The 27,144-nt window shown below is 45.0% G+C and overlaps 1 protein-coding gene across 1 annotated transcript in view; it reads right to left on the reverse strand.

Moving 5' to 3' along the window:
• The window catches only part of TRIM65 (tripartite motif containing 65), a 49,833-nt gene that overhangs the window by 13,935 nt on the left and 8,754 nt on the right, over positions 1-27,144 (reverse strand). Inside the window, exons 2-3 of the mRNA XM_040329959.1 lie at positions 16,272-16,367; positions 4,628-4,864 (exon numbers count right to left, since the gene is read on the reverse strand). Coding sequence (XP_040185893.1) covers positions 4,628-4,864; positions 16,272-16,367 — 333 coding nt within the window. The remainder of the gene's footprint in view (positions 1-4,627; positions 4,865-16,271; positions 16,368-27,144) is intronic.

Consider the following 27,144-nt stretch of genomic DNA (forward strand, 5'->3'; position numbering starts at 1 on the left):
TGTTTAACTGTAGGGTTCCGGTGCCTCCTTATATCTAGCCAGCCCACCTCCCGTAACAGTCTAGCCAGAGAGGTAGCCCTATGAGGGTTCACCCCGGGTACCGGATGTTTGTCCAGTCCCGGGTCCAACCAATTTTTAAAGTCCCCCACAAGCAGCATCGGGAGATCCGGCCTACCCTCCAGAAACTCCAGGAGAAGCCGCAGCACCCGAGCATTAACCACTTGCCTACCGCCGTATAGTAAAATGACGGCGGCAGGCACCCTCCCTCCGGGTGGACGTCATATGACGTCCTTGTATTCCCGGGGTTCTAGCGAGAGTGCTCGCCGCATCACAGGGTACTCGGTGCTGCCCGGCATCCACAATTGCTCATCACAGAGCATGGATGTGGAGCTGTGTGTGTGTAAACATCCCTTGTAATAGGAATATAGCATGACAGGTCCTCTTTACAGTGAGATGTGGGGTCAATAAGACCCCACATCTCGACTTTAGGCTGGGAAGCCTGAAAAAAAAACAAAAAAAAACGATCCTGGTTTCGATCGTAGCGGTGAGTCAGAAGAGGCACCGGAGGGAGAAGGGAGGGGAGACGTCCCCTTTCGCCTCCCGTAAGAACAATCAAGAGGTGGAACAGCCGACATGATTGTTCTTATGGTGTAGGGAATCGCCGGCTGAAAAAAATGATATCTGAATGATGCCTGTAGCTGCAGGCATCATTCAGATATCCCTGCACAAAGTCAAGGACGTCATGACGGCCGGTGGGCGGGAAGTGGTTAAAACGCATTTTTTTCCCAGAGTATTTTCTGGGTACTGCAGAGTATTAGCCGGGGTATTGCAGAGTATTGGTGTTGGGGTATTGCAGAGTATTGGTGTTGGGGAATTGCAGAGTATTGGTGTTGGGGAATTGCAGAGTATTGGTGTTGGGGAATTGCAGAGTATTGGTGTTGGGGTATTGCAGAGTATTGGTGTTGGGGTATTGCAGAGTATTGGTGTTGGGGAATTGCAGAGTATTGGTGTTGGGGAATTGCAGAGTATTGGTGTTGGGGAATTGCAGAGTATTGGTGTTGGGGAATTGCAGAGTATTGGTGTTGGGGTATTGCAGAGTATTGGTGTTGGGGTATTGCAGAGTATTGGTGTTGGGGTATTGCAGAGTATTGGTGTTGGGGTATTGCAGAGTATTGGTGTTGGGGAATTGCAGAGTATTGGTGTTGGGGAATTGCAGAGTATTGGTGCGGGGGTATTGCAGAGTATTGGTGCGGGGGTATTGCAGAGTATTGGTGCGGGGGTATTGCAGAGTATTGGTGCGGGGGGTATTGCAGAGTAATTGCGCAGAGTAATTGTGCAGGGGTATTGCAGAGTATTGGTGCGGGGGTATTGCAGAGTATTGGTGCGGGGGTATTGCAGAGTATTGGTGCGGGGGTATTGCAGAGTATTGGTGCGAGGGGTATTGCAGAGTAATTGCGCAGAGTAATTGTGCAGGGGTATTGCAGAGTATTGCCAGGGAGTAATGCAGAGTATTGCCGGGGAGTAATGCAGAGTATTGCCGGGGAGTAATGCAGAGTATTGCGCAGGGGAGTAATGCAGAGTATTGCGCAGGGGAGTAATGCAGAGTATTGCGCAGGGGAGTAATGCAGAGTATTGCGCAGGGGAGTAATGCAGAGTATTGCGCAGGGGGGTATGCAGAGTATTGAGCAGGGGGGGTATGCAGAGTATTGCGCAGGGGGTGGTATGCAGAGTATTGCGCAGGGGGGTATGCAGAGTATTGCGCAGGGGGGTATGCAGAGTATTGCGCAGGGGGGTATGCAGAGTATTTCGCAGGGGGGTATGCAGAGTATTGCGCAGGGGGGTATGCAGAGTATTGCGCAGGGGGGTATGCAGAGTATTGCGAAGGGGGGGTATGCAGAGTATTGCGCAGGGGGTATGCAGAGTATTGCGCAGGGGGTATGCAGAGTATTGCGCAGGGGGGTATGCAGAGTATTGCGCAGGGGGGGGGTATGCAGAGTATTTCGCAGGGGGGGTATGCAGAGTATTTCGCAGGGGGGGTATACAGAGTATTTCACAGGGGGTATGCAGAGTATTGCACAGGGGGGTATGCAGAGTATTGCGAAGGGGGTATGCAGAGTATTGCGCAGGGGGGTATGCAGAGTATTGCGCAGGGGGGTATGCAGAGTATTGCGCAGGGGGGTATGCAGAGTATTGCGCAGGGGGGGTATGCAGAGTATTGCGCAGAGGGGGGTATGCAGAGTATTTCGCAGGGGGGGGTATGCAGAGTATTTCGCAGGGGGGGTATGCAGAGTATTGCGCAGGGGGGTATGCAGAGTATTGCGAAGGGGGGTATGCAGAGTATTGCGCAGGGGAGGTATGCAGAGTATTTCGCAGGGGGGTATGCAGAGTATTGCGCAGGGGGGTATGCAGAGTATTGCGCAGGGGGGTATGCAGAGTATTGCGCAGGGGGGTATGCAGAGTATTGCGCAGGGGGGGTATGCAGAGTATTTCGCAGGGGGGGTATGCAGAGTATTGCGCAGGGGGATATGCAGAGTATTGTGCAGGGGGATATGCAGAGTATTGCGCAGGGGGGTATGCAGAGTATTGCGCAGGGGGGTATGCAGAGTATTGCGCAGGGGGGTATGCAGAGTATTGCCGGGGGTATTGCAGAGTATTGTAGGGGGGGTATTGCAGAGTATTGTAGGGGGTAATGCACAGTATTGCAGGGGGTTTCAGGGATGGCTAAGCAGGGATGGATGGATCTGTGACTGCAATAGTCACAGATCCATCCACAGCGCTGCTGACACCCGCGCTCCCCCCTCTCACACTGTACCGCTCGGTACAGAGAGAGGAGGGAGGAACCGGCGTCATCAAAAGACGCCGGTTTGTTTACATGTGATCGCTCCGTCATTGGACGGAGCGATCACGTGGTAAACGGCCGCTATCAGCGGCCATTTACCGCGATTCGTGATCGGCCGGGTCCTCCGGACCCGGCGGTCACGGATGTTCCCGTGTGCGCGCCCCAGGGGACGCGCGGGAGAGCGACTCTGGGAGGACGTACATTGACGCCCTCCTAGAGTTAACCACCCGCCCTGTAGACGTATATTGTCTATGGGGCGGTTACCAAGTGGTTAATAAAAATCCCATAAAACTATCCCGTATTTTGTAGACGCTATAACAACTCTTGCACAAACCAATCAATATACGCTTATTACGATTTTTTTTTCCAAAAATATGTAGAAGAAGAATACTTATCGGCCTAAACTGAGAAAAAAATTATTATTATTTTTAAATTGGGATATTTATTATAGAAAAAAAAGTACAAAATATTGTGGGTTTTTTTTCAAAATTGTCGCATTTTTTTCAAAATTGTCGCTTTTTGTGTTTATAGCACAAAAAATAAAAATCGCAGAGGTGATCAAATACCAAACGAAAGCTCTATTTGTGGGGGGAAAAAATTATCAAAATTTATTTGGGTACAAAGTTGCAGAACCGCACAATTCTCATTCAAAGTGTGAGGGTTTTATGCTAAACCATGTTGTTGCTTTTGGGGTTTTCCCGATACCACTTTTTTAAGACCGAGTACAAGTACTGATACTTTTTTTCCCCCCCAAGTACTCGCCGATATCGATTAACAATACTTTTTTTCATGTCACGTGACAGTGGCACATGTGTCACAATTTTTGTACTATTTTTTGTTATGGTTTTTTTACAATGCTTTCTTCTTATTTTTTTAAGGATTGTGTCGGTGTGTTTTTTTATTTAAATTTTTCTTATTTTTTACAAATATTTTTTTCTTTTTTTAGCCCTGTTGGGGGGCTTTAGTGAGATTTCAGGGGTCTTAACAGACCCCTGACATCTCCCCTTTGATTCCCCAGTCCCTTTCTCTGCAGCCTCAGCTAAAATTAATGGAGAGAAGACAGCGGCTCCTCTCCATTCATAAACTGAAGCATCGTAAACACAGGTGATCACTGACTCTGTTCATTCGGAAAAGGAAGGAGACGGGTTTACCGACTCCTACTTCCGCTCTCCATCCTGACAAATCGAGGACAGAGGGAGTGGAGGAGGACATGGAGAGGGACATGGAGTGCGGAGGAGGACAGCATCACAGAGGGGGGAGAGCAGCATCACAGAGGGGGGAGAGCAGCATCACAGAGGGGGAGAGCAGCATCACAGAGGGGGAGACGGGACACAGAGCATGGAAGAGGAAAGCAGCATGGAGGGGGGGGGACTGGAGGAGAATACAGGGACAGTCATCGGTGATCGGTGCGGCTTTGGGGGGAGTTACAAGCACCAATCACCGCTGTATAAATTTCACTAACGCAGATGAAAGGGGAGGGGGGTCCAGGGAGAAGCTGTCAGGCTTTATTGAAATCTTTACAGGGAGATCGGTGCTTGTAACATCCCCCCCCCCCGCCGCACCGATCATCCCTGACTGCCCAGGTATCGGGTGAAGCATCGGAGCATTTCCACATATACAAGTACACTGGGAAATGCTCGGTATTGGTACCGATACCAATACTAGTATTGGACAACCCTAGTTATTTTTCATTTCAGATCATATCAATGGAACAGGATTGCTGGTAGGCTTGAGTGCGTTTTCCCTCTGTAGAAAAATAGAATGTGGTGCTCTCCATCATAGTGTTACCTCTAGAAATTCTGCATCACTAGTCTTGGTATCGAGTAGCTGCTCTGCTTCTGTATGATACTTGTTTAGGTCCTGAAGATGTTGCTGTAGCAGATGAAGATGGTCAGAAACCTGGGCCAAGGCTACTTTCTCTTCACACCTTGTAGACTCAACAACCAGCGTCTGACTTTCCTCCAATGTTTTCTGCACTTGGTCAAACTTGGTCATCACTCTGGCCACCAGGGTAGTATGAAAGTCCTAAAACCAGTATGATTGGAATTTAGAATCTCAGTGATTTAAATGTTTGTAGCTGATCAAACTTAAAGAGACCCTGTCACAAAACTTAAAAGAATGCAGGTAGAAGCATAGACAAATCAAGTAAATAAAATGTGCCTTTGAACTAGCAGACCAATTCAACCCTTCCAGTATGCACAGTTACAGTCTCCTCTGCCTCCTGCCCTCTCCTTTTCTGAGAATGTCTAAATACTACCTGTGCTTGTCCAACTCCTCTGCTCCTCCTCTCCCTATATAAAAACCTTTTTTTATAGCTGCTGAGAAAGAAGTGAAGGGGTCTGCTGATATCACATGAAAAATGTCAGCACACTGGCAGTCTCAGATCTTTTTAAGCTGGAAATCTGTAAATTGTGGTTGGATCCTGTATTGTGGGGGACCTGTACTGGGGAGGGGGGGCTTGCAGGTAGTTTTTGGTTATACGCTGGCCTGTGTTATCCACCCCTGAAGTCCTCTGTGATATGCACTCCTGAATCCTGTGCGTTACATATTCCTGAACCTTGTGCAAGATGCACTCCTGAGCCCTGACCAAACCCATCATTTGGCATGGCGTGCTGTGTGCACCTCTTTACTCTTTTTCATGAGGAATGGGGGGGGGGGGGGGTGTTGACAGGGGGCATTTGAGTACCTGCACATATTCTCTGCACCCTATTTACAGATACCGTATATAACATAAAATGCATTACATGCACATACAGTATAATCTTATGGGAAGATTGTTGTTAAAATGAATGGTCTGGTGAAGCATTACCAAAATCCACAATCTTTTTAGGATTTTTTTCCCTTTGTTTTTACTTGATAATCCTGCAACACACTCTCTTGTTTTTATAGAGGATCATCATAGTCATTCTCGGCTGCTCTCCTTTTCCAGGGCCATCTATAATGCAGAACAAAAGGGGCAGCTGCTTCAGGTCCAGTCATTGTTGTGGAGCCCAAAGCAGGTGCCCCTTGAGCCCTAAAATAGCTTTTCAAATGTAGCCGGGCAGCCAATCCTTCCTCCCCTGACTCATCCACCTTCCCTCTCCGCTAGTTTACTGTGTATGCAGTTGGCTGTGCTGGGCAAGTGTTGCCTGGAGGAAGCCCACTCCTCCTTAAAGACACTGGGACGCATGTGATGCCCAGCAAAGGCAGAATGGCAGCAAAGGCATCCAGTGTATCCCTGCATACAATTCAAGCAACTGTACAAGAATGTGGCAACCACCCCAAACTATACCTGCCCTTTCGAGCAAGGTGCACATGGAAGGGCAATGCACATCACAAACAAACGAGACTCTGGAAATTTAGAGTTAGGACCGCAGTATATACAGGAGGTCCCTTGTTGTAGGTACTGCGGCATATGCATATATTTTCAAATGTGTGCAAACAAAACCCTCTGTTTTTTAATGTACACAGGATCAATTAAATTTTCTTGCAGGCTGGCTGGTAAGCGTGCTGGGAAAAATCTTGTTTGTGATGTGTGTTGCCCTTCTATGTGCACCTTGCTGCAAAGGCCATTTGGGGTGGTTGCCACTTTTTTGTGAAGTTGAGAGAGCCTTGTGGCCACTACTTGTTACCCCCACTATAGACTGAGCCTAATGCCGCGTACAGACGGTCGTTTTTTGCGATGAAAAAAAACGACGTTTTGAAAAACGTCATTTCAAATGACCGTGTGTGGGGAAAACGTCGATTTATGTCTTGAGAAAAACGACCAAAAAAAAATTCGAACATGCTCGAATTTTTTGTGTCGTTTTTCAAAACGTCGTTTTCTGTGTCAATTAAAATGATAGTGTGTGGGCAAAACGACGTTGAAAACGACGTTTTAAACCCGCGCCTGCTCAGAAGCAATTTCTGAGACGGGAGCGCTTGTTGTGGTAAATCTACTGTCCAGAATGGCTTCAGCACATTCGTTCGTTTTAATAGTAATGAAGAAAAGACTGCGCAGCATTTGACACAATGCATTTAAATGCTACACTAAAACCCTAGTTTGTTGTGGCTCATCTTGTTACATAGTTCTGACAACCTTTTTTGTTTTTGAATTATTTTTGTTAATTTTCTTTTTTTTTGGTTTATGCACATCTCCATGTCCCTTTTTTATTTTGGGTTGTTTAATGTATTTGAGCAAATGAATACCATGTTTAATGTTTGTTATTTTGGAGTGTGTGAAGTCACCACAACAACATAATATCTTATTATGCAAATTACCCACAAGGAGGTTGTTGTCCCTTGTTAATTTTTTTTTTTTTTTTTTTGGTGAAATGTGTTTGCCTCCTCACTAATGATCTCTATATATGTTTCAAAAAAACACATGTGAACTTTTTTCAGAAACAAACAAATACATTTATTCATGTATAAAATAAATAAAATAAACTTAAACACATCTGTCAAACCAAAACATATAAAAAAAAAAAAAAAAAGCCCGGAATAAAGTAAAGGAGACCCTGCTTGGATTTTGCAAGGCAAGGGTCCAGCAAGCAAATAATCCAGGCTGGCAATGCCAATGTTTTGGGATTAGGGGCACCATCTCCTCACTTCTTCCTCTTTGGTTGAGGCTTCCCTGCAGGCTTCCCTGCAGCCTTCCCTGCAGCCTTCCCTGCAGCCTTCCCTGCAGCCTTCCCTGCAGCCTTCCCTGCAGTCTGCCTCCTCGGGGGCTGGGTTTCATGAGCCAAGTTTGTGGCAGGAACCAGAGCAGGCTCAGGAAGAGGAGGAGAAGGATCAGGAGCAGGAGAAGGAGCAGGAGTAGGAGAAGGAGCAGGAGTAGGAGAAGGAGCAGGAGAAGGATCAGGAGCAGGAGAATGAGCAGGAAGAGCAGAAAGCACAGGAGTGGGAATCAGCCCAAGATCTATATTTTCATGTAGGTTGCCCAGTGAGGCCATGCTTATGGCCTTGAATATGATATATTCGCAGCGCACACGCTGGGCCCGCTCTAGATTTTGTAGCTTGGCTGCGATGAGCGCTGCGAATCCCTCTTCCTCAGATGGTTGTTCTCTGATGGCCGCAGCTGCTTGACGGAGAATGGCCTGGGTCTCCTCCTCCATTTGCATCAGTCTCCTTGTTCTTTTTCCTGGAGCGCGAAAAGGAGGGATCTGGGAGATGCAATCCCGCCTGCGTGACTCCTGTATCCCACTGGGGCCTGCCACCTCCTGGCTCCGAGTGGCCTCTGCCTCACCCTGTCTCCTTGTTGGGCCTGCCACCTCCTGGCTCCGAGTGGCCTCTGCCTCACCCTGGCTCCCTGTGGGGCCTGCCTCCTCCTGGCTTTGCTCTGTGTGTGTCTACAAAAAAAAGGATATTATTTAATTTTTTGGCTTCATTAATCACACACATTTTACAAATCATGATATATGCGAAGTGAATGCGGAAATAGATTTAAATGAGGCCCGCCATCCCTAATTATGTTGCCCCTTACCCAGCTTCAGATATTTGCCCCCTGGAGTTGTGTGGGGGGGGGGGTTGATGCTGACTGAACCTGCTAAGTAGGGTGCGTTTCTCAAAGCTAGGAATGTCTGTTTAGTTAAAAAAAAGTAGAAAAAATGTTAATGAACACAAAGTTTGTTAGATATCTGTGACCCCTTCCAGGTGTCTAGCGTTTACCCCCCTAATGGCGTAACATAAAATTACCCACAATCATTATGACCTCTGCATTTATGTATCTTGTCCCCATTCTGTTTTGGCCGTATTGGCTATTGCTATTTTACCAATGTTTTGACAACTCAGCTAAATTTTACACCACTTCTAACCTACATTTCTAATCATTATTATACTTTGCATTTCATTAATTAGTATTAAAATGCAATACCTGGCTCGATGGGTCACAATCTGTGTCCTCCATGAAGTCTAGATCTTCATCAGATGTAGCCTGCTCTTGGCTGCCGGGAAGACTGGACTGATTCCTTGGGGGAAGGGTAGACACGGATGCCCGTGTTTCGAGCTGGTCATCAATGAACTGCATCTGACCATAGTACCACAGGTTGGGTTTGTAGATGCTGTCAGCTGCAGCTCCAGATCTCATAGAGGCCAGGACTTGTGACCGTTGGGTCCTGTAGGTGCCCCTAATCAAATTAATTTTGTTTTTGACCGTGTCAGTAGTTGCGTGTGGGAGCCTTGGGCTAACAAATGCAAGCAGGGTCTCCAGTGCTTGCTTCCTGGCATCTTTGTTTTTGTTGATTTTGCTTTTTGTTTGCCAGAGCACAGGAAGTTCTTTCCAGCGTTGTATAAACTCCGTGAAAAATTCTGGCTCCTTGAAGGGGTCCATAATTTCTGTATGTAAAAATTAAATAAAAAACAAAGTGTCAGTAAAGCCACTACTACTACAACAAGCTTTTACCCCAGGGATCTGCAATTAGTGGACCTACAGCTGTTGCAAAACTACAAGTCCCATCATGCCTCTGTCTCTGGGTGTCATGCTTGTGGCTGTCAGAGTTTCACTATGCATCATGGGACTTGTAGTTCCGCACCAGCTGGAGGTCCGAGAATTGCATTTCCCTGTTTTACACCATATCATCTAGCCCACAAACTGATCCACTCTTCAGTAATAGAAATGTCAAAAATAGAGTTACGTACCGTCGTATTTCACGATCGTTTACTTCCGCCTTTTTCTTCAGACTGTATACGTCGCTTTCAATGACGTCGGATCCCTTTAAACACTGCGCACGTGTGACGCAACGCACGATACCCCGCCCCTGACGTTCCGTCTCGTCCTTTACACGCCCCTTTCTCGTTCTTTTTTTGTGGGTGTGATTTATGGTGTTGGAAGACAAGCAGCAAAAAATGTCAGGCTCAAGACATGAGGTAGGCCAGGCCCAGGCAACAGGAAGATCCAGGCGGAGGTACAAGGCCAAAAACATGGCATTCCAGGAGATGGTAGAGATGGTCACCATCTTCACTAATGAAGATTATGATGGGAAGCACGGGCCTTACCTGCACCCCAATAAGGTTAAGGCGGACATTACTGATAAAGTAATCAGAAGGCTCCGGCTGAAATTTGGTGAACGCAGGTCAAGAGAACAAATAAGAAAGAGGTGGTCAGACCTGAAAAAAAGAGAGCCAGAGCAACTTCGGGCAATAAAAAGATTGATTCGAGCAAAAAGTAAGTGAATTTTATGTTCCCTAATTTTAGGTGTTTGTTCTTTGTGCCATGTGCTTTTCCATTCAGGTTGAAATGTATTTGTGTGGGCACTAAAAATTGTCGTATGTGTTGTCGTTCATTCGTTAATTTAACTAATATAAAACGACGAGATTCCCGATAATTTGCAACATGCCTATTTCACATGGACAAATTGTAGTGCAATCACTGTATCAGCCACAAATAAAAACGTATTTGTCTGATTTATGTTATAACGAACGACGACTCATACGACCATTTCCTGTGTTCCCAAATATTCCAGTTACAATAAATTTATTGGGTTTAATGTGACATCAATTTGTAAACATTTATGTACATGTTTACCTAATTAGATCTTAATAATTTCGATATAAAATATGCACAAAAAGGACAGTGTACTCAGCAGAGGATTTATACACATAGGGATTTATTTGTTTGAAAATTGTGAGCTAAAGTTTCATCTAAAATTTTTCCATTGTGTTTTCCCTTTCTTCAATCTCGTAGGGCGAAAGGAAGCATCAAGGCAGGACGCAAGTTCACAAGCCACACCCCCGAGGGATCTTGATGAATGTGAACCTGCCACCACATCTGGTAAAGTATCATATTCAAAAGATACCCAGGTAATGTAGATGTAGGAGAAACATATTTGTAATACATGGTTTGCTTGCACATTTCAGGAGCAACTCGTGCTGGCTCCTCAATTGACAGGGACACTGCCCAGCTCCTCATTGCCGAAATTTGGTCCTGCCGGGAAAAAAATGAAGACCTACAGATAGCAGCCCGGAAAATAATCAAAAATGCAAAAAGTGTTGAGGTCCAGTTGAAAAATTTACTGGATGTTTTGGGTAGGGTGTGAAAAAAACCAAAAAAAAAAAAAAAATTATTTCATCTCATTCTTGAATTACAAAAAAATACAAAAAAATAAAAAAAAAGATTTTATATATGTTGATTGATCAAAAAAATACAAAAAAATGAAAAAAAAGATTTTATATATGTTGATTGATCAAAAAAATACAAAAAAATGAAAAAAAAGATTTTATATATGTTGATTGATCAAAAAAATACAAAAAAATGAAAAAAAAGATTTTATATATGTTGATTGATCAAAAAAATAAAAAAAAATGAAAAAAAAGATTTTATATATGTTGATTGATCAAAAAAATACAAAAAAATGAAAAAAAAGATTTTATATATGTTGATTGATCAAAAAAATACAAAAAAATGAAAAAAAAGATTTTATATATGTTGATTGATCAAAAAAATAAAAAAAAATGAAAAAAAAGATTTTATATATGTTGATTGATTGATCAAAAAAATACAAAAAAATGAAAAAAAAGATTTTCTATGTTTACTGATCAAAAAAATAAAAAAAAAAAAAAAAAAAAAAATATGTGATTTTACTTGTTCGACCAACCAAAAAACACATGTGAGACTGAAAATTTGGTTTCACAAAATATGTAAAATAAAAATTATGCAGATCAATATATTTGTGGCTTGTTATTTTAGATCAATGATGACATTAAACCTAAAAAAAAGTGAAATTTAGGCTGGGAACATAGAACGAGGAAGGATATTTAGTCCATCCAAAACACATGCAACTATGATAACCTAGGAGACAAAGAAAATACACAAACATTCAAAACAATAAGAACAAAAAATACAATGTTTCTTGCATAAAATATTTATTATGTTCATTCACCAAAGATCAGGCATTGGAATGGCCCCCCTACCCATAAAATAGTCAACATATGCCTGGCGCACTGCACGTGCGTTTCGGGGGGCCAAGCCTGGATGGCCTGCCTCATGGGCCGCCTCTGGGACATCAACTCCCTCATCAGGCAATAATGTCAAATAATTTGAAGAATGTCTTCGTAGAAAGTTATGTAATATACAACAACATAAAATAATATTGTTCCACTTATATTCTGCCATGTTTATGGCGGTTAAAAACAAGCGAAATCGACTGACCATAATGCCAAACGCATTTTCCACCACTCTTCGGGCTCTGGCCAGCCTATAATTAAAGACCCTCCTCTCATGGGTGAGGGCACGTTGGGGAAATGGCCTCATGAGGTGGGGACCCAAGGCAAATGCCTCATCACCAATAAAAACAAAGGGCAGCCCCTCTTCATTATCCTCCGCACGTGGCAATGCAAGGTCCTCCGCCTGAAGCCGTTGGGCAAACTCGGTCTCGGCAAAGACCCCGCCGTCTGACATCCGCCCATTTTTCCCCACATCAACATAGAGAAAGTCATAATTGGCAGACACCACCGCCATCAGTACGACACTGTGGAACCCTTTGTAGTTGAAATAATGGGATCCAGAATGGGGTGGTGGCACGATGCGGACGTGCTTGCCATCAATAGCTCCTCCACAGTTTGGAAAATTCCATCGCTGAGAGAAGTCCGCTGCCACAGTCTGCCATTCCTGTGGTGTTGTGGGGAACTGTAAATAAAGCAGAATTTTTTTTTTAAGATAGTACATTACTAACAGAATATCAGCAAAGATTATTGGATCCTAAAAATAAAAAATATTAGTTCAGGTATTATTGTAAAAACAACAATATTAAGGGATCACTAAGCAGATTAATCACACCCTCTCATGGTAAGAAAAATTAACATAAAAGTGTGATGGGGGCCCCCCCCCAAGATCAGTTTGTGACCTCCAAAAAATGATGGTTTAACATCAAATTAATACAAATAGACAGTTACAAAAATAACATTGGGGGGGGGGGGGGGGGTTGGTCGTGCACTACAATGGAGAAAAAAAATCAAGGGGGATATAGGGACTAAGCTAGGTGGGTTTGCCACTAACAAAATAACCCAAAATGGACATGTGGGCTAGATAAAAAATGCATGTAGGACCCAAAAAAAAAAAAAATATACATGCATGGAGACAAAGGTAACATTACCAGCATATTATTAAAAAAAGGTTAATTAGGGACTGTTTAAAAAACAAAAGAAGAAACATAGTCTATGCATTTAAAGGACAGAACTTACCTTAATATAGTCCTCCTGCAAAACCTGGATTATGGCAGAACACGTCTCCGGGATTATGACGCCCAGAGACTGGGGGGAGATGCCCGTCGAGAACTTCAAGTCCTGCAGACTTCTCCCTGTTGCAAGGTATCGCAACGTAGCAACTAGCCGCTGCTCAGCAGTTATGGCTTCCCGCATATTGGTGTCCTGCCTGGTGATATATGGCGACACCGAAGCCAAAAGCTGCTGGAATACGGGGTCAGACATCCGAAGAAAATTCCTGAAATCATCAGGGTTATTTTCTTGGATCTCCCGCAGCAGAGGCATATGAGAGAACTGGTCCCTGCAAAGAAACCAGTTCTTGGCCCACAAAGTCCTTCTCCTCCTCCTCAAGGACCGGAGCCGGGATGCAGCACACATCATAACAACATGCACAGCACGATCTCGGCGACGAGAACGTACCCGCAACATGGCTAGAAAACGGTCGTCAAATCAGATCGGACTAAAAATTCTGCCCTGAAGTACAGAAAGGCCTCTGAAGAACGACCTGCAAAACAGCAACGTGCACACAAGAACGCACTTGCAAAACAAATACGTCCTAAATACAAGCACTGTATCACAGATCCGACTACAAATACACAAACTGTACGACAGAAAATGAAATTTTAAGCACAACCACTGAAAAGCACGAATCGTCTCTCACCAAACTTTTACTAACACGCAGCAACACGATATCAGCAAAAGAGGGCGTCTTCCGCATGCAAATTACCCTTTATAGTCCCGTCGTACGTGATGGACGTCAGCGCGCATTGCTAGAGATTTTGCAAAAAACGATGGTCTGTATGCTACATCGTTTTTGAAAATGAAGTTTCAAAAACGTCGTTTTTTTCATCACATCAAACGTCGTTTTTTTTTCATCGCAAAAAACGACCGTCTGTACGCGGCATTAGAAACTATCTACCGTGGGGGGAGAGGGGCCAAGAAAATGTTTGCCCATAGCCCTGTCCTTTGTAGTTAACAGAATATAGCTGGAAAAGCTGATTACATTGTCTGAGGTCTCACTGTACACAGGGAATTACCAGGATTCAAGATTTTTGGCAGGATCATCAGGTATTCTTCTGTACTTGCAGAAAATGTATCGGTACTGGTCCGCTGGAATATGATACATTTTCTCTTTCTTGGGTTTACAGTTGTACGTTTGCCCACTGACAAAGAAATGATCAGTCTATAATTTTAATGGTAGATTTATTTTAACAGTAAAGCCGTGTACACGACCGGGATTCCCGGCAGTATAAAGTCCGCCGGGAATCCCGACGGGAAAACCTGCTCGGTAACTTTCCCCCCGTGTACACGGCTGGGTTTCCCATCAGGAAAACTGCGGGGAGAGCTTTGGCCGGGAATCCCGGCCATGTGTATGCTCGGCAGGCTCTCTTTTTTCCCGCCCGCGATTCCCAGCAGTTTTCCTGTCGGGAAAACGGCGAGGAAGCATACATAAGTCCGGTTTACCCGGCCAAAAGCTCTCCTGGCAGTTTTCCTGGCAGGAAAACCGGTTGTGTGTATGAGGCTTTAGAGACAGAACAACAACAGAAATGTCCAGAAAAACGCATTTCAAAAAAGTTATAAATTGATATGCATTTTAAAGATTTAAATAATTATTTGATCCCCTATCAATCAGCAAGATTTCTGGCTCCCAGGTGTCTTCTATACAGGTAACAAGCTGAGATTAGGAGCACTCTCTTAAAGGGAGTGCTCCTAATCTCAGTTTGTTACCTGTATAAAAGACAGCTGTCCACAGAAGCAATCAAATTCCAATCTCTCCACCATTGCCAAGATCAAAGAGCTGTCCAAGGATGTCAGGGACAAGACTGTAGACCTACACAAAATTGGCTACAAGACCATTGCCAAGCAGTGTGTTGAGGGTGACAACAGTTGGTTTAATTATTCGCAAATGGAAGAACCACAAAATAACTGTCAATCTCTCTCAGTCTGGGGCTCCATGCAAGATCTCACCTCGTGGAGTTTTAATGATCATGAGAACGATGAGGAATAAGCCCAGAGCTACACGGAAGAATTTTGTCGATCTCAAGGCAGCTTTGACCATAGTCTCCAGGAAAACAATTGGTAACACACTATGCCGTGAAGGACTGAAATCCTGCAGAGCCCGCAAGGTCCCCCTGCTCAAGAAAGCACATGTACAGGCCAATCTGAAGTTTGCTAATGAACATCTGATGATTCAGAGAAGAACTGGGTGAAAGTGTTGTGGTCAGATTAGACCAAAATCAAGCTCTTTGGCATCAACACAACTCGCCGTGTTTGGAGGAGGAGGAATGCTGCCTATGACCCCAAGAACACCATCCCCACCGTAAAACATGGGGGTGGAAACATTATGCTTTGGGGTGTTTTTCTGCTAAGAGGACAGGACAACTTCACCACATCAAAGGGATGATGGACAGGGCCATGTTCCATCAAGTCTTGGGCGAGAACCTTCTTCCCTTAGCCAGGGCATTGAAAATGGGTCATGGATGGGTATTCCAGCATGACAATGACCCAAAACACACGGCCAAGGCAACAAAGGAGTGGCTCAAGAAGAAGCAAATTAAGGTCCTGGAGTGGTCCAGATCTTACTCCCATAGAAAATATGTGGAGGGAGCTGAAGGTTTGAGTTACCAAATGTCAGCCCCGAAACCTCAATGACTTGAAGAGGATCTGCAAAGAGGAGTGGGACAAAATCCCTCCTGAGATGTCTGCAAACCTGGTGGCCAACTACAAGAAACATCTGACCTCTGCGATTGCCAACAAGAGTTTTGCCACCAAGTACTGAGTCATGTTTTGCGAAGGGGTCAAATACTTATTTTGCTCATATAGGCTGGGTTCACACTGGAATACGCAGCGGCTCACAGCAGGAGTCCGGTGCATCTCCAGTTACAGGTCCGATTTCAGCCTGAATTTTGGGCTGAATTTGGACATGAAACGGACCAAAATACACACAGGGCTCATGTGCAATTCACACTACTGAAGAGATGTGTGAACCAGCTCCATAGAGAGCTATGCGAATTCGCATAAGTGTGAACCCAGCCTAAAATGCAAATCAATTTATAACTTTTTTGAATTACATTTTTATGGGATTTTTGATGTCATTCTATCTCTCGCTGTTAAAATCAACCTACCATTACAATTGTAGACTGATTATTTCTTTGTCAGTGGGCAAAACTTACAAAATGAGCAGGGGATCAAACACTTTTTTCCCTCACTGTAGATATCCTTTCATATTAAAACAATGAAGCATCAGCCTGGATAACATTACTTACTCATTCCATACCTTAATATTCTCACTTTTAGTGTTCCAGTCCTCAATCTCTTTTTCTATGTTCCCTTTCTGGTGACCATTGGATACAAAATCATTTAAAAGACTTGTCTATAACACAAGAGAAAAATAAATGTCAAATCAAGTTGTGTAGATCCATAGAGCTCAATTCAGACTTATACGTTGCATTGACACATGGTAAAACTAGCGTTTTGTCTTGCATTGCGGCAATGTGTGATGTATTGTGGTGCCATTCATTAAGTCACAATGATCTACTGGATTAACGTGGTACTAAACCCTTCTCTCTTTTACAGCCAAAGAAGCCGCCATCATAGCTTTTGTTAGATCTGCAGTTGCCATGGTGCTGCACATGTCATAGGTTATGACACCAGCCATTTGATGGCTTGACAGTTTGATTGAGAGCAAAATCAACTGTGGCAGTTATCACTCATGGCATGCCTTGAATATAACTTGAATAGAGGACCTGGTGGATAGAGAGAGTGTGATGAGTCTGAAGCATTATGGGTGGAACTACATACAGATGTGCGTAGTTCAAAGTTAAAGGGTCACTAAAGGAAAAAAAAAAATTTGCTGAAATGACTGTTGATTGGGTATAGAGACATAAAAGTTAACCGATTCCTTTTAAAAATGATTAAAAATTGAATTTAATCTATCATATAATGTGCCTCTAGTTTCACTTTCAGCTTTAAAGGTACATACATGAAGTTCCGGGTGAGAGGTGAGTCGGGAAGACTCACAGAACAAAAACAAACAAATCCAGGGCAGTGTTTTGTTTTTAAAATGAATCTGATTGGTTCCGAGGAGTTTTAGACACACAGTAATGACAGCTTAGACCAGTGTTTCTCAACTCCAGTCCTCGAGGCGCACCAACAGGTCATATTTTCAGGCTTTCCATCATTTTGCACAGGTGATTTGATCAGTTTCACTGCCTCAGTAATTAACACAGCCGTTTCATCTGAGGGAAATCCTGAAAACATGACCTGTTGGGGCGCCTTGAGGACTGGAGTTGAGAAACACTGGCTTAGACCACCGTGAGAAAGCTCCCAGTATGATGGTTATAAGGAAACAGGCAACCAGGAAGTGTGGAGATCACAGCAGAATTACAGCTACTTCAAAGCAAAAACGAACAATGAGGACATGAAACCAGTACTGCAGTAAGGTAAAGGAAGCTATTTAGCTAAAAAAAAAATTTCCTTTAGTGACCCTTTAATCATTGGAGTTTGTTATAAACCTCCCAGTGTTAGTGAGGAGGCGGAGACTCAGCTCCTTGCCCAGATGGAAAGGGCTGCAATGGTGATAATAATGAGGGATTTTAACATACCCAGAAATTGACTGGAGTAATGGCACTGCTGTGACTGTTAAAGGGCAAAATTTATAAACCTATTACAGGACAATTTTATGGTCCAGTTTATTGAGGCCACAGCTAGGAATGATGCGCTGTTGGACCTGGTGATCTGAAACCATGCAGAGCGTATTACTAATGTTCAGAAAAAAACCTGGGTAGCAGTGACCATAACAGGATTTTATTTGATGTTAGCTGTAAGCAAAAATCACATACAGGAAAGATAAATACACTTAATTTCAAGAGAGATGGGCTGCTCTCCAGGACTTAGGAGAGAATATTGGCATCAATGGGCACAGAACAGAAAAATGCAGGTTAGACTTACCTTGTTAACTTGTTTTCCGATAGGCTTTCAGGACAGCACCTGAGAGATCATGGCTCCTCCTCCCACAGGAAACACCTCCACCAATTAAGACTTTAAAAGGAGGCCTCCATGTTGCTTCCATCAGTTGTTTGTAGAAAACCTCCAGCCCCGGCTGCAACACATAAGCAACAGTTATTTCATAGTATTACAGCAACAGCATAAAAAAAGGGCGGGTTACTGCTGTCCTGAAAGCCTATTGGAAAACAAGTTACTGGTAAGTCTAACTTGTATTTTTCCAAAACGTCTTTCAGGACAGAACCCGAGAGGATAATAGAGACTTACCCCATTTAGGATGGGACAACAGCCTGTAAGATTTTCCTTCCGAAAGCCTGGTCCCCAGCCGTCATGAGGTCTAACCTATAATGACGGGCAAAGGTCATCAGACTTGTCCATGTAGCTGCCTTACAAATTTGTTCGGGGGTGGCACCAGCTTTTTCTGCCCAACTTACCGACAAAAGTTTTAGTAGAATGAGCCTGGATGCTTACTGGACTCTCTTGGCCTGTAAGGGAATAGGCGTCTGAGATAGCCATTCTCAACCATCTGGCAATGGTTCCTCTGGAAGCTTGACTTTCTCTTTTATTACCAGCAAATAAAATAAATAACGCGTCTGAACGTCTTTGGTAGCTTCTAGGTAACTTAAGACTGATCTTTTAACATCCAGGGTATGTAATTCTTCTTCCTTCTTACCCAACGGATTAGAACAAAATGTAGGAAGTATCTCCTGGGTTCGATTTAGGACTGAAGCAACCTTCGGTAAAAAATGTGGATCTGTCTTCAGAACAAATTCGATCTGAAAAAAAATGGCTCCCTGATCGGTAAGGCTTACAGCTCACTGATTCTTCGAGCTGTTGCAATAGCCACTAAAAAAAACTGTTTTCAAAGTAATTAATTTCAGAGAGGTTAAGTTAATGGGTTCGAAAGGTTCCCTTGGTCAGGGCCTGTAGAACAACTGATAAGTCCCATGACGGACAGCTTTTGAACACCACCGGTCTAGACTGGGTGAGGGCTTTAAAGAATCTGATCACTAGGGGTTCTGATGAAATAGATTTTTCCAAAAATACCCCCAGTGTGGCAACCTGAACTTTGAGGGTACTGACCACTAGGCCCTTGTCTGCTCCTTTTTGCAGAAATTCCAGGATAGAAGAAATCCGTTTTAATGATCTGCCAGATTCTGTGCACCAGGAGTTAAAGATTTTCCAGACTTTGTAATATATTGCTCTGGTAACTTTCTTTCTGCTAGATAGGAGGGTAGCGGCCAATCTATCTGAGAAGCCTTTTCTCCTCAAGAGCTGCTTCTCAGAAGCCAAGCTGCGAGTTTTAGCTTTGCTACTTCTTGGTGAAGCAGGGGACCATGTAACAGCAGGTCTTGTCTCAACGGAAGGTGCCAATACGGTTTGAGTTGCATCTGTAGAAGAGACAAAAACCAAGGTCTTTTGGGCAAGAAGGGAGTGATGAGGATTACTGTTGTATCCTCTTTCCAGATTTTTGTTATGACCTGAGGGATAAGCTGAAATGGAGGGAAAGCGTAGCAGAGGTGAAATTTCCAACTGTGTGAAAGAGCATCTACTCCCAGTGATGACTCGTTCCTCTTCAGGGAGAAAAAAATTGATATTTGTGTATTTTCCTAAGTCGCAAAGAGATCCACTCTTGGCCGTCCCCATTTCTTCACTATCAAATTGAACATCTGGATTCAATTGCCACTCCGCTTCGTACACCTGGTTCCTGCTGAGGAAGTCCACTACCCTGTTTAGAGTCCCCTTTAGGTGGACCGCGGACAAGGATCGAGTATGGAGCTCCCCCCAGCTTAGAATGCTTCCTGCAAGGCCCTGAAGAACTCTTCTGGTGCCCCCTTGTCTGTTTATGTAGGCCACCGCCGTGGCATTGTCTGACAGGATTTTTGTATGCTGTCCTTGGGCTTCTTCTGCAAAGGTCAGTAAGGCCATCTCTATCGCCTTTAGTTCCCTCCAGTTTGAGGATCTTAGTGCTTCTCTTGTGGACCACAATCCCTGAGCCCATGGACCACTCATCTGAGCACCCCAACCCCAGGAGCTGGCATCGGTTGTTAACCTTACCTGGGTTGGAAAGGACCATAACAGGCCTGCTGAAAACCTTGTCTGGTTCTTCCACCACCAGAGACTTCTTTTTACTTTGGTAGGGATCTTCACTAGTGAATCCAGTGAATTTTGCTGGTGATCCCAAATTCTTTGCAGAAGTCTGAAATTGAGCTTTGCCCACTGATCTGCCGGTATGGAAGAGGTCAGAGTTCCTAGCGCTGACATGACCCTCCTGATGGACAGAAGCTGACTGGATTGTAACAGTGTCACCACTTGTATCAGCTTTTTCTGTTTTTCTTTCGGGGCGAAAAATCTTTTGCTCCAAAGAGTTGATATGGAAACCCAGGAATAACACCTCCTGTGGAGGGAATCAGATTTGACTTTTGGAGGTTTAATATCCATCCGATGGATTCTAGGTGAGCACGCGCTCTGTCCAAGTTCCTCTGAAGTCCTTCTCAGGTTTGAGCAAAAAAACGCAGGTCGTCTAGATAAGGAATCACTGAAATTGCTTCTAGACGCAGAGGTGCCAGTGCTTCGGCCATTACATTTGTGAACACCCTTGGAGATGATGACAGGCCAAATGAGAGAGCTCTGAATTGCAAGTGTACCAACTTCTTCCCTTCTTTCAGTGTTAACCTCAGGTATCTCTGGGACCTGGCGGCAATAGGAATGTGGAGGCAAGCGTCCTGTAAATCTATTGATGCTATGAAGCACCCTTGACTCAGGAGATTCCTTACTGAGAAAATGAAATCCATCCGAAATCTTCAGCATTTTTAGATTTAGGAAAAGTCGTACTTTCCTGAGGGTTTCTGAACAAAGAATACGTGTGAATAGAAACCCTGGAAGAACTCCCCTGTTGGAACCAGAACAATGACTCTCTGGGATATCAGTTCCTGGTTTAAGGACTTCATGGTGAGAGCCTTGTCCGGATCCTTTGGGATGTTTGTCACCAGGAATTCTGCAAATTCTATCACGTATCCTTGGGAGAGCATGTTTACAATAAACTGACTTGAAGTGATGTCTCTCCACTGGGGAAGGAACTCCTGGAGTCTTCCCCCGACCGAGAGTGAAGAGTCATTGCGGCTTTCCGGAGGTCGCAGGAGGTTAGAAGAGCACTCCACTCCTACCTTTTGGGAAGACCATGTGTCTTGCCCTGTGTTTTTTTTTCCTGCTGTCTCTTTTGCGTGCAAAAAAAAAAAACGCTTACAGGTCTTCACCTGTTTCTTCTTGACCAGAAACGACTTATTTTTTATCAGCCGTATGATCGAGAATGGACTCTAGCTCCGAACCGAACAGCAAATCCCCAGCAAAGGGAATGCTACATAGCCTGTTCTTAGATGCAGCATCCCCTGGCCAAGTTTTCAGCCACAAAGCCCTCCTATCAGAGTTTGTTAAAGCTGCTGACCTGGCCGACATACAAATATATTCTGCTGAAGCATCCGCAATATATGATACTGCTGCAGATAAAGAAGTCCAGAATTCCTGTTTTGGGGAATCCGCCGTAACATGGGCCTTCATCTAGTTAATCCAGTGTTCTAAGTTCCTAGCAACACATGTTGATGCCATTGCTGGTTTCAGATTATTCATCACCAATTGCCATGCTCTTTTAAGAAGTAGGTCAATCCTTTTATCCATGGGCTCCTTTAGCATGCCCGTATCCTCAAAAGCGAGGTCAGTTGATTTTGAGACCTGTGAAAAGGCGGAATCCAGTTTTGGAACCTTGTTCCAGATAGAGTCCGAATTTTCCTCAAACGGAAATCTCCTATTGTGAGCCCCAGAAAAAATTGCTTTTTCTCAGGTTCGAACTACACTTTTTTAATTATCTCTGTGATTATTGAATGAACTGGAAAGACACGGCCCTTTTATTCTCCCAAACCTGCATACATGCAGTCGTGTAGGGAGAGCGCCTTCTTTTCCTCTTCTATCCCAAAAGTAGCATGGATTACTTTCAAAAGTCCTCCAACATCTTCTAGCGACATTTTGTATTTAGAAGCGGCATCTGCTTAATTTTCTTCCTCCTCAGAATCTGTTCCGTCTGGAGCAAGGGAAGCAGATTCTTGGGAAGTGTCCTGAGAAATCGGACCCCCTGTTAATATTTGAGAGCTGCCTTGGGGTTCTGAAGATGGCTGCGGAGCCCTGGGTTCCCTTGAGGGACCTGGTTCTTCTCTTAGGTTTGACCTAAATGCTTGAAAGGTTGCACGGAGCCTATTCTTAATAGTAGATACTAAATCGCCACAAAGGATGGCAACTCCTCCCTGACTAAATTTGCAATGCAATCTGCACAAAGCGACTTGCTCCAAGCCTCGCTTAACTTGTCTTTACAGACAGGGCACCTTCTCTTGACTGGTTGGACAGAACTTTTGGCCTGCACAAACAGAAGAAAAAGGTGTGGAACCACGCTAAAAAGGCTGCTGTACAGCACATATAAAAACACCCAGGTGCACCAGGTGCCCTGTGCCCAGCAAGCCAACACCACCACCTTTTGAAAAAAATCCCCTGTATCCAGGCAGAGCTGCTAACCCACTAGCCACTGCACCAAACAATCCCAGGGACATGGGGGGTGGGGGGAGGGGGAAAGGATGAGTAACCCCCACAGGAGAAAAAGGCCCAGAGTAAAAGAGGACATAGTCCCTTACCTTAGCCTTGCTGGTGCCTTGGCTTGCCCCCTTATCCGCTGCATCACTTTCCATAACTGCACTGCGGACACGTGGTAAAGACTGCCAGTTCCAGATTTGAAAACGCTGCCGCGCCGACCTGGAACTGGAACTTAAGGCACCAGGTGACATCTCCCTCTCAGCTTTGCGTCTGGAAAAGACATGCGCGCCGACCCAGGAGCGCTGCCTCTTCCCATGCAGGACTCAGCTGAGGCTCTCCTCGGCCACCAAAAAAATGGCAGCTGCCAAGCTCCACCACCACCGTTCCGGACATTGCGCGTGGCCGGCAGGAATACCGTCCCTCTGTGTAAAAAAGGAGGCTCTCCCCAAGCACGGAAGAGGGAGAGGGAGCCCACCGGACCATCCAGCAAGGAGGCAAGTGGGAGGATCACTCTCCTAGAAAAAAAAAACTGGCAGGTGAGAACCTATTCGTCTACCTGGAAAGCTCTCGTACACACCACCGGATCTATCCACTGGGATTTATCCGCAGATCAGTTCCAGCGGATAGATCCTGTGGTGTGTATGGCCCAGCGGATATTTATCCGCGGATATTTTTCGGGCCGATGGATTTCCAGCGGATAAAAATTTCTTAGCATGCTAAGAAATCTATCCGCTGGAATCCTGTCCAGCGGATTGATCCGGTGGTCTGTACAGACTCACCGGATCAATCCGTCCGATCCCCTCCCTCGCATGCGTTGTAATGATTTGACGCATGCGTGGAAGTCTTTACCTTCCAGCGTCGCGCACGTCGCCGCGTCATCATCAGATCAAAATCCGCCAGAGGACCGTTTCCAGCGGATAATCCTCTCGTGTGTACGGGGCCTGAGAGATCCTGGCTCCCACCAGAGGTGTTCCTCCAGCTGGAGGAAACACAAAAAAACTGATGGAAGCAACATGGAGGCCTCCTTTTAAAGCCTTAATTGGTGAGGCGTTTCCTGTGGGAGGATGAGCCATGATCTCTCGGGTGCTGTCCTGAAAGACGTTTTGGAAATGGGAATTCTTCAAAAAGACTGTTTGTAAACTCACTGCAAAGTATATTCCCATGGGCAATAAGTTTAGAAGACTAAAAATAAAACCTACGTGGCTCACGCTATAGCTATATAGCTTTTTTTTTTTTTTTTTTTTTTTTTTTTTTTAGGGACTCATTAATGACGGGAATAGTACCACTGGATTAGCGCAGGGCCAATGTGGTGCCTATATTTAAAAAGGGAACAAAGTCTTTACCAAGTAACTATAGGCCTGTTAGTTTAAAGGGGGTTGTAAAGGTTTGTCTTTTATTTTCTAAAAAGGGTTCCTTTAAGCGTGTGCATTGTTGGTTCACTTCCATTTTCCTTCCATTTCCCTTCTAAATGTTTTTTTTCTTTGTTTGAATTTCTCACTTCCTGTTTCTCCTCAGTAAGCTTTCCACCATCATCTGAGCGATGGAAAGTCATTTAGAACAGCTTACTGAACACCTTACTGAGGAGGAACAGGAAGTGAGAAATTCAGACAAAGAAAACAAAGAGAAAAAACATTTAGAAGGGAAATTGAAGGAAAAGGTAAGTGAACCAACAATGCACTAGCTTAAAAGAACCTATTTAGGAAATAAAAAACAAACCTTTACAACCCCTTTAACTTCTATAGTTGGGAAGATACTGGAGAGATTAATAAAAGACCACATAGATGAGTTCTTGCTGGAAAAAAAAAATTTTAAGCAACAGACAGCATGGATTCATGAAAGACAGAAGTTGTCAGACAAACCTGATTTCTTTTTATGAAGAGGTAAGTAAAACCTTGGACAGAGGGGTGGCGGTGGACATGGTACACTTGGATTTTGCAAAAGCGTTCGATACAGTTCCGCACACAAGGCTAATGTGTAAGGTAAAGTTTACAGGATTGGAAATATCAGTTTGTAAATGGATAGAAAACTGGCTAAAAGACAGAATTCAGAGTGTAGTGGTTAATGATTCTTACTCTGAATGGTCTAAGAAGGTTATCAGTGGTGTACCCCAAGGTTCAGTGTTGGGACCCTTAGGCCCAGATTCTCAAAGGGGATACGACGGCGTATCTCCAGATACGCCGTCGTATCTCTGAGTCTGAGCCGTCGTACCTATGCGCCTGATTCTTAGAATCAGTTACGCATAGATTTGTATTAGATCCGACCGGCGTCGGATCTTAACTGCATATTTACGCTGGCCGCTAGGGGTGTGTACGCTGATTTACGCCTAGAAATATGTAAATCAGCTAGATACGCGAATTCACAAACGTACGCCTGGCCGACGCAGTACAGATACGCCGTTTATGTTAGGCTTTTCCCGGCGTAAAGTTACCCCTGCTATATGAGGCATACATGCGGCGTACCAATGGTAAGTACGGACGTCGTTCCCGCGTTGAATTTTGAAAATTTGACGTCGTTTGCGTAAGTCGTTCGCGAATAGGGCTGGGCATCATTTACGTTCACGTCGAAAGCATTGGCTTCTTGCGGGTTAATTTGGAGCATGCGCACTGGGATACTCCACGTCACGGACGGCGCACGTTTGTAAAAAGCGTCATTTACGTGGGGGTCACATAAAATTTACATACCACACGCCCACATCTACCACATTTGAATTAGGCAGGCTTACGCCGGCCTATTTACGCTACGCCGCCGCAACTTTCGTTTGAGAATACGGCACTTGCCTGTAAAAGTTGCGGAGGCGTAACGTAAATTGGATACGTTACGCCCGCACGAAGATACGCCATTCTACGTGAATCCGGGCCCTACTTTTTAATATCTTTATAAATGATATTGGGTCTGGAATCAAAAATAAAAATTTCTGTCTTTGCAGTTGACACCAAGCTATGCAGTGGAATAACCTCCTTGCAGGATGTCTCCAATTTACAAGCTGACCTCAATGCTTTGTCTAATTGGGCGACTATGTGTCAGATAAGGTTTAATGTTGATAAATTTAAAGTTATGGGGGCGTGGCGTGGCCTGACCTTGCAGGATGATGGACCCTTGACTCTAGAGCTCCCGCTGCCACATGATAAAGCTACTCATTAGCGGAGGTACCATCACCACTAAAATTGTCCAAAACATGGGATTGGTATCCCGCAACGCGCCTGCATCCCGATCACACTCCCCCCAGGAACAGAATGGGAGCCTCAGCCAAAATATCCCTGAAATGTTCCTGACCCCCAGAGGGAACATGGCGGCTTCCCGCCATAGCCACTCGCAGACTACTGCTCCTTCACAGAATGGGACGATGTCCGCTCCACCCTTAGTCGTCTCCACAGGCTTGAGAGGCATAACGGTTTCCCCTCAACCCCAATTGAACATACATGACCTCCGCACCATTGCCGTGGACATAAAGGACACTCTCTCGGCCGCCATTTGCCTACTGACAGAGTGTATGAGGTGGAAAAAGTGACTGAACGCCATGACACAGTGCTCCGCCGGGCCACGCATCGCATCAACATCCACACCCTACAACTGAGGGACATGCAACGCCATATGGAGGACCTCGACAACAGGGGCAGATGCCACAACTAGAGGTCGACCGATATATCGGCCGGCCGATATATCGGGCCGATATTCAGTCATTTTGGAGAAATCGGCATCGGCCGATTATTATCCAAATGTGGCCGATATTTAGCAGATCTGCATCAGCAGAGTGTGGAGAAGGAAGGAGGAACATGGGGTTCCCCCTCCCTTCTCCACACTGTCTGCAGAGCAGTGCCGTGTGTGTGAAGGAGAATGGAGCTGTCAGACTGATGTCGGGGTGGGCGGGACCCGGGGTGGGCGGGACTCAGCTGTCCAACACCAGCCAATGGGATGAGATCATTGGCTGGATAGCTGCTGGGTCCCGCCCACTCCGGGTCCCGCCCACCTCCAACATCACGATGAATCTGAGCTCCTCTCTCTCTCTGCTCTCACAGTTTCACAGCACATAATGTAGCTGAATGTGTGAAACTCTCTCTTCATACAGTTTCACAACTGCTGCAGAGAGAAAGAGGAGCTCAGATTCGTTGCGATGTTGAAGGTGGTCGGGACCCGGGGTGGGCGGGACTCAGCAGTTATCCAGCCAATGATCTCATCCCATTGGCTGGTGGACAGCTGAGCCCCGCCCAACCCGGGTCCCGCCCACCTTCAACATCGCAATGAATCTGAGCTCCTCTTTCTCTCTGCAGCAGTTGTGAAACTGTATAGAGTTTCACACATTATCCGCTACATTATGTGCTGTGAAACCTGCCAGTGCCATCTGCTAATGCCAACCAGCCAGTGCCACCTGCCAATGCCATCCAGTGCCACCTGCCAATGCCATGCCAACTAGTGCCATCTGTTAATGCCATCCAGTGGCACCTGTCAATGCCATCCAGTGCCACCTGCCAGTGGCAACGCCATCCAGTGCCACCTGCCAATACCATCCAGTGCCACCTGCTAATGCCATCCAGTGCCACATGGCATTGCCAATGCCATCCAGTGCCACCTGC

Source organism: Rana temporaria, chromosome 12, assembly GCF_905171775.1.
Source record: "Rana temporaria chromosome 12, aRanTem1.1, whole genome shotgun sequence".
Classification (NCBI taxonomy): Eukaryota; Metazoa; Chordata; class Amphibia; order Anura; family Ranidae; genus Rana; species Rana temporaria.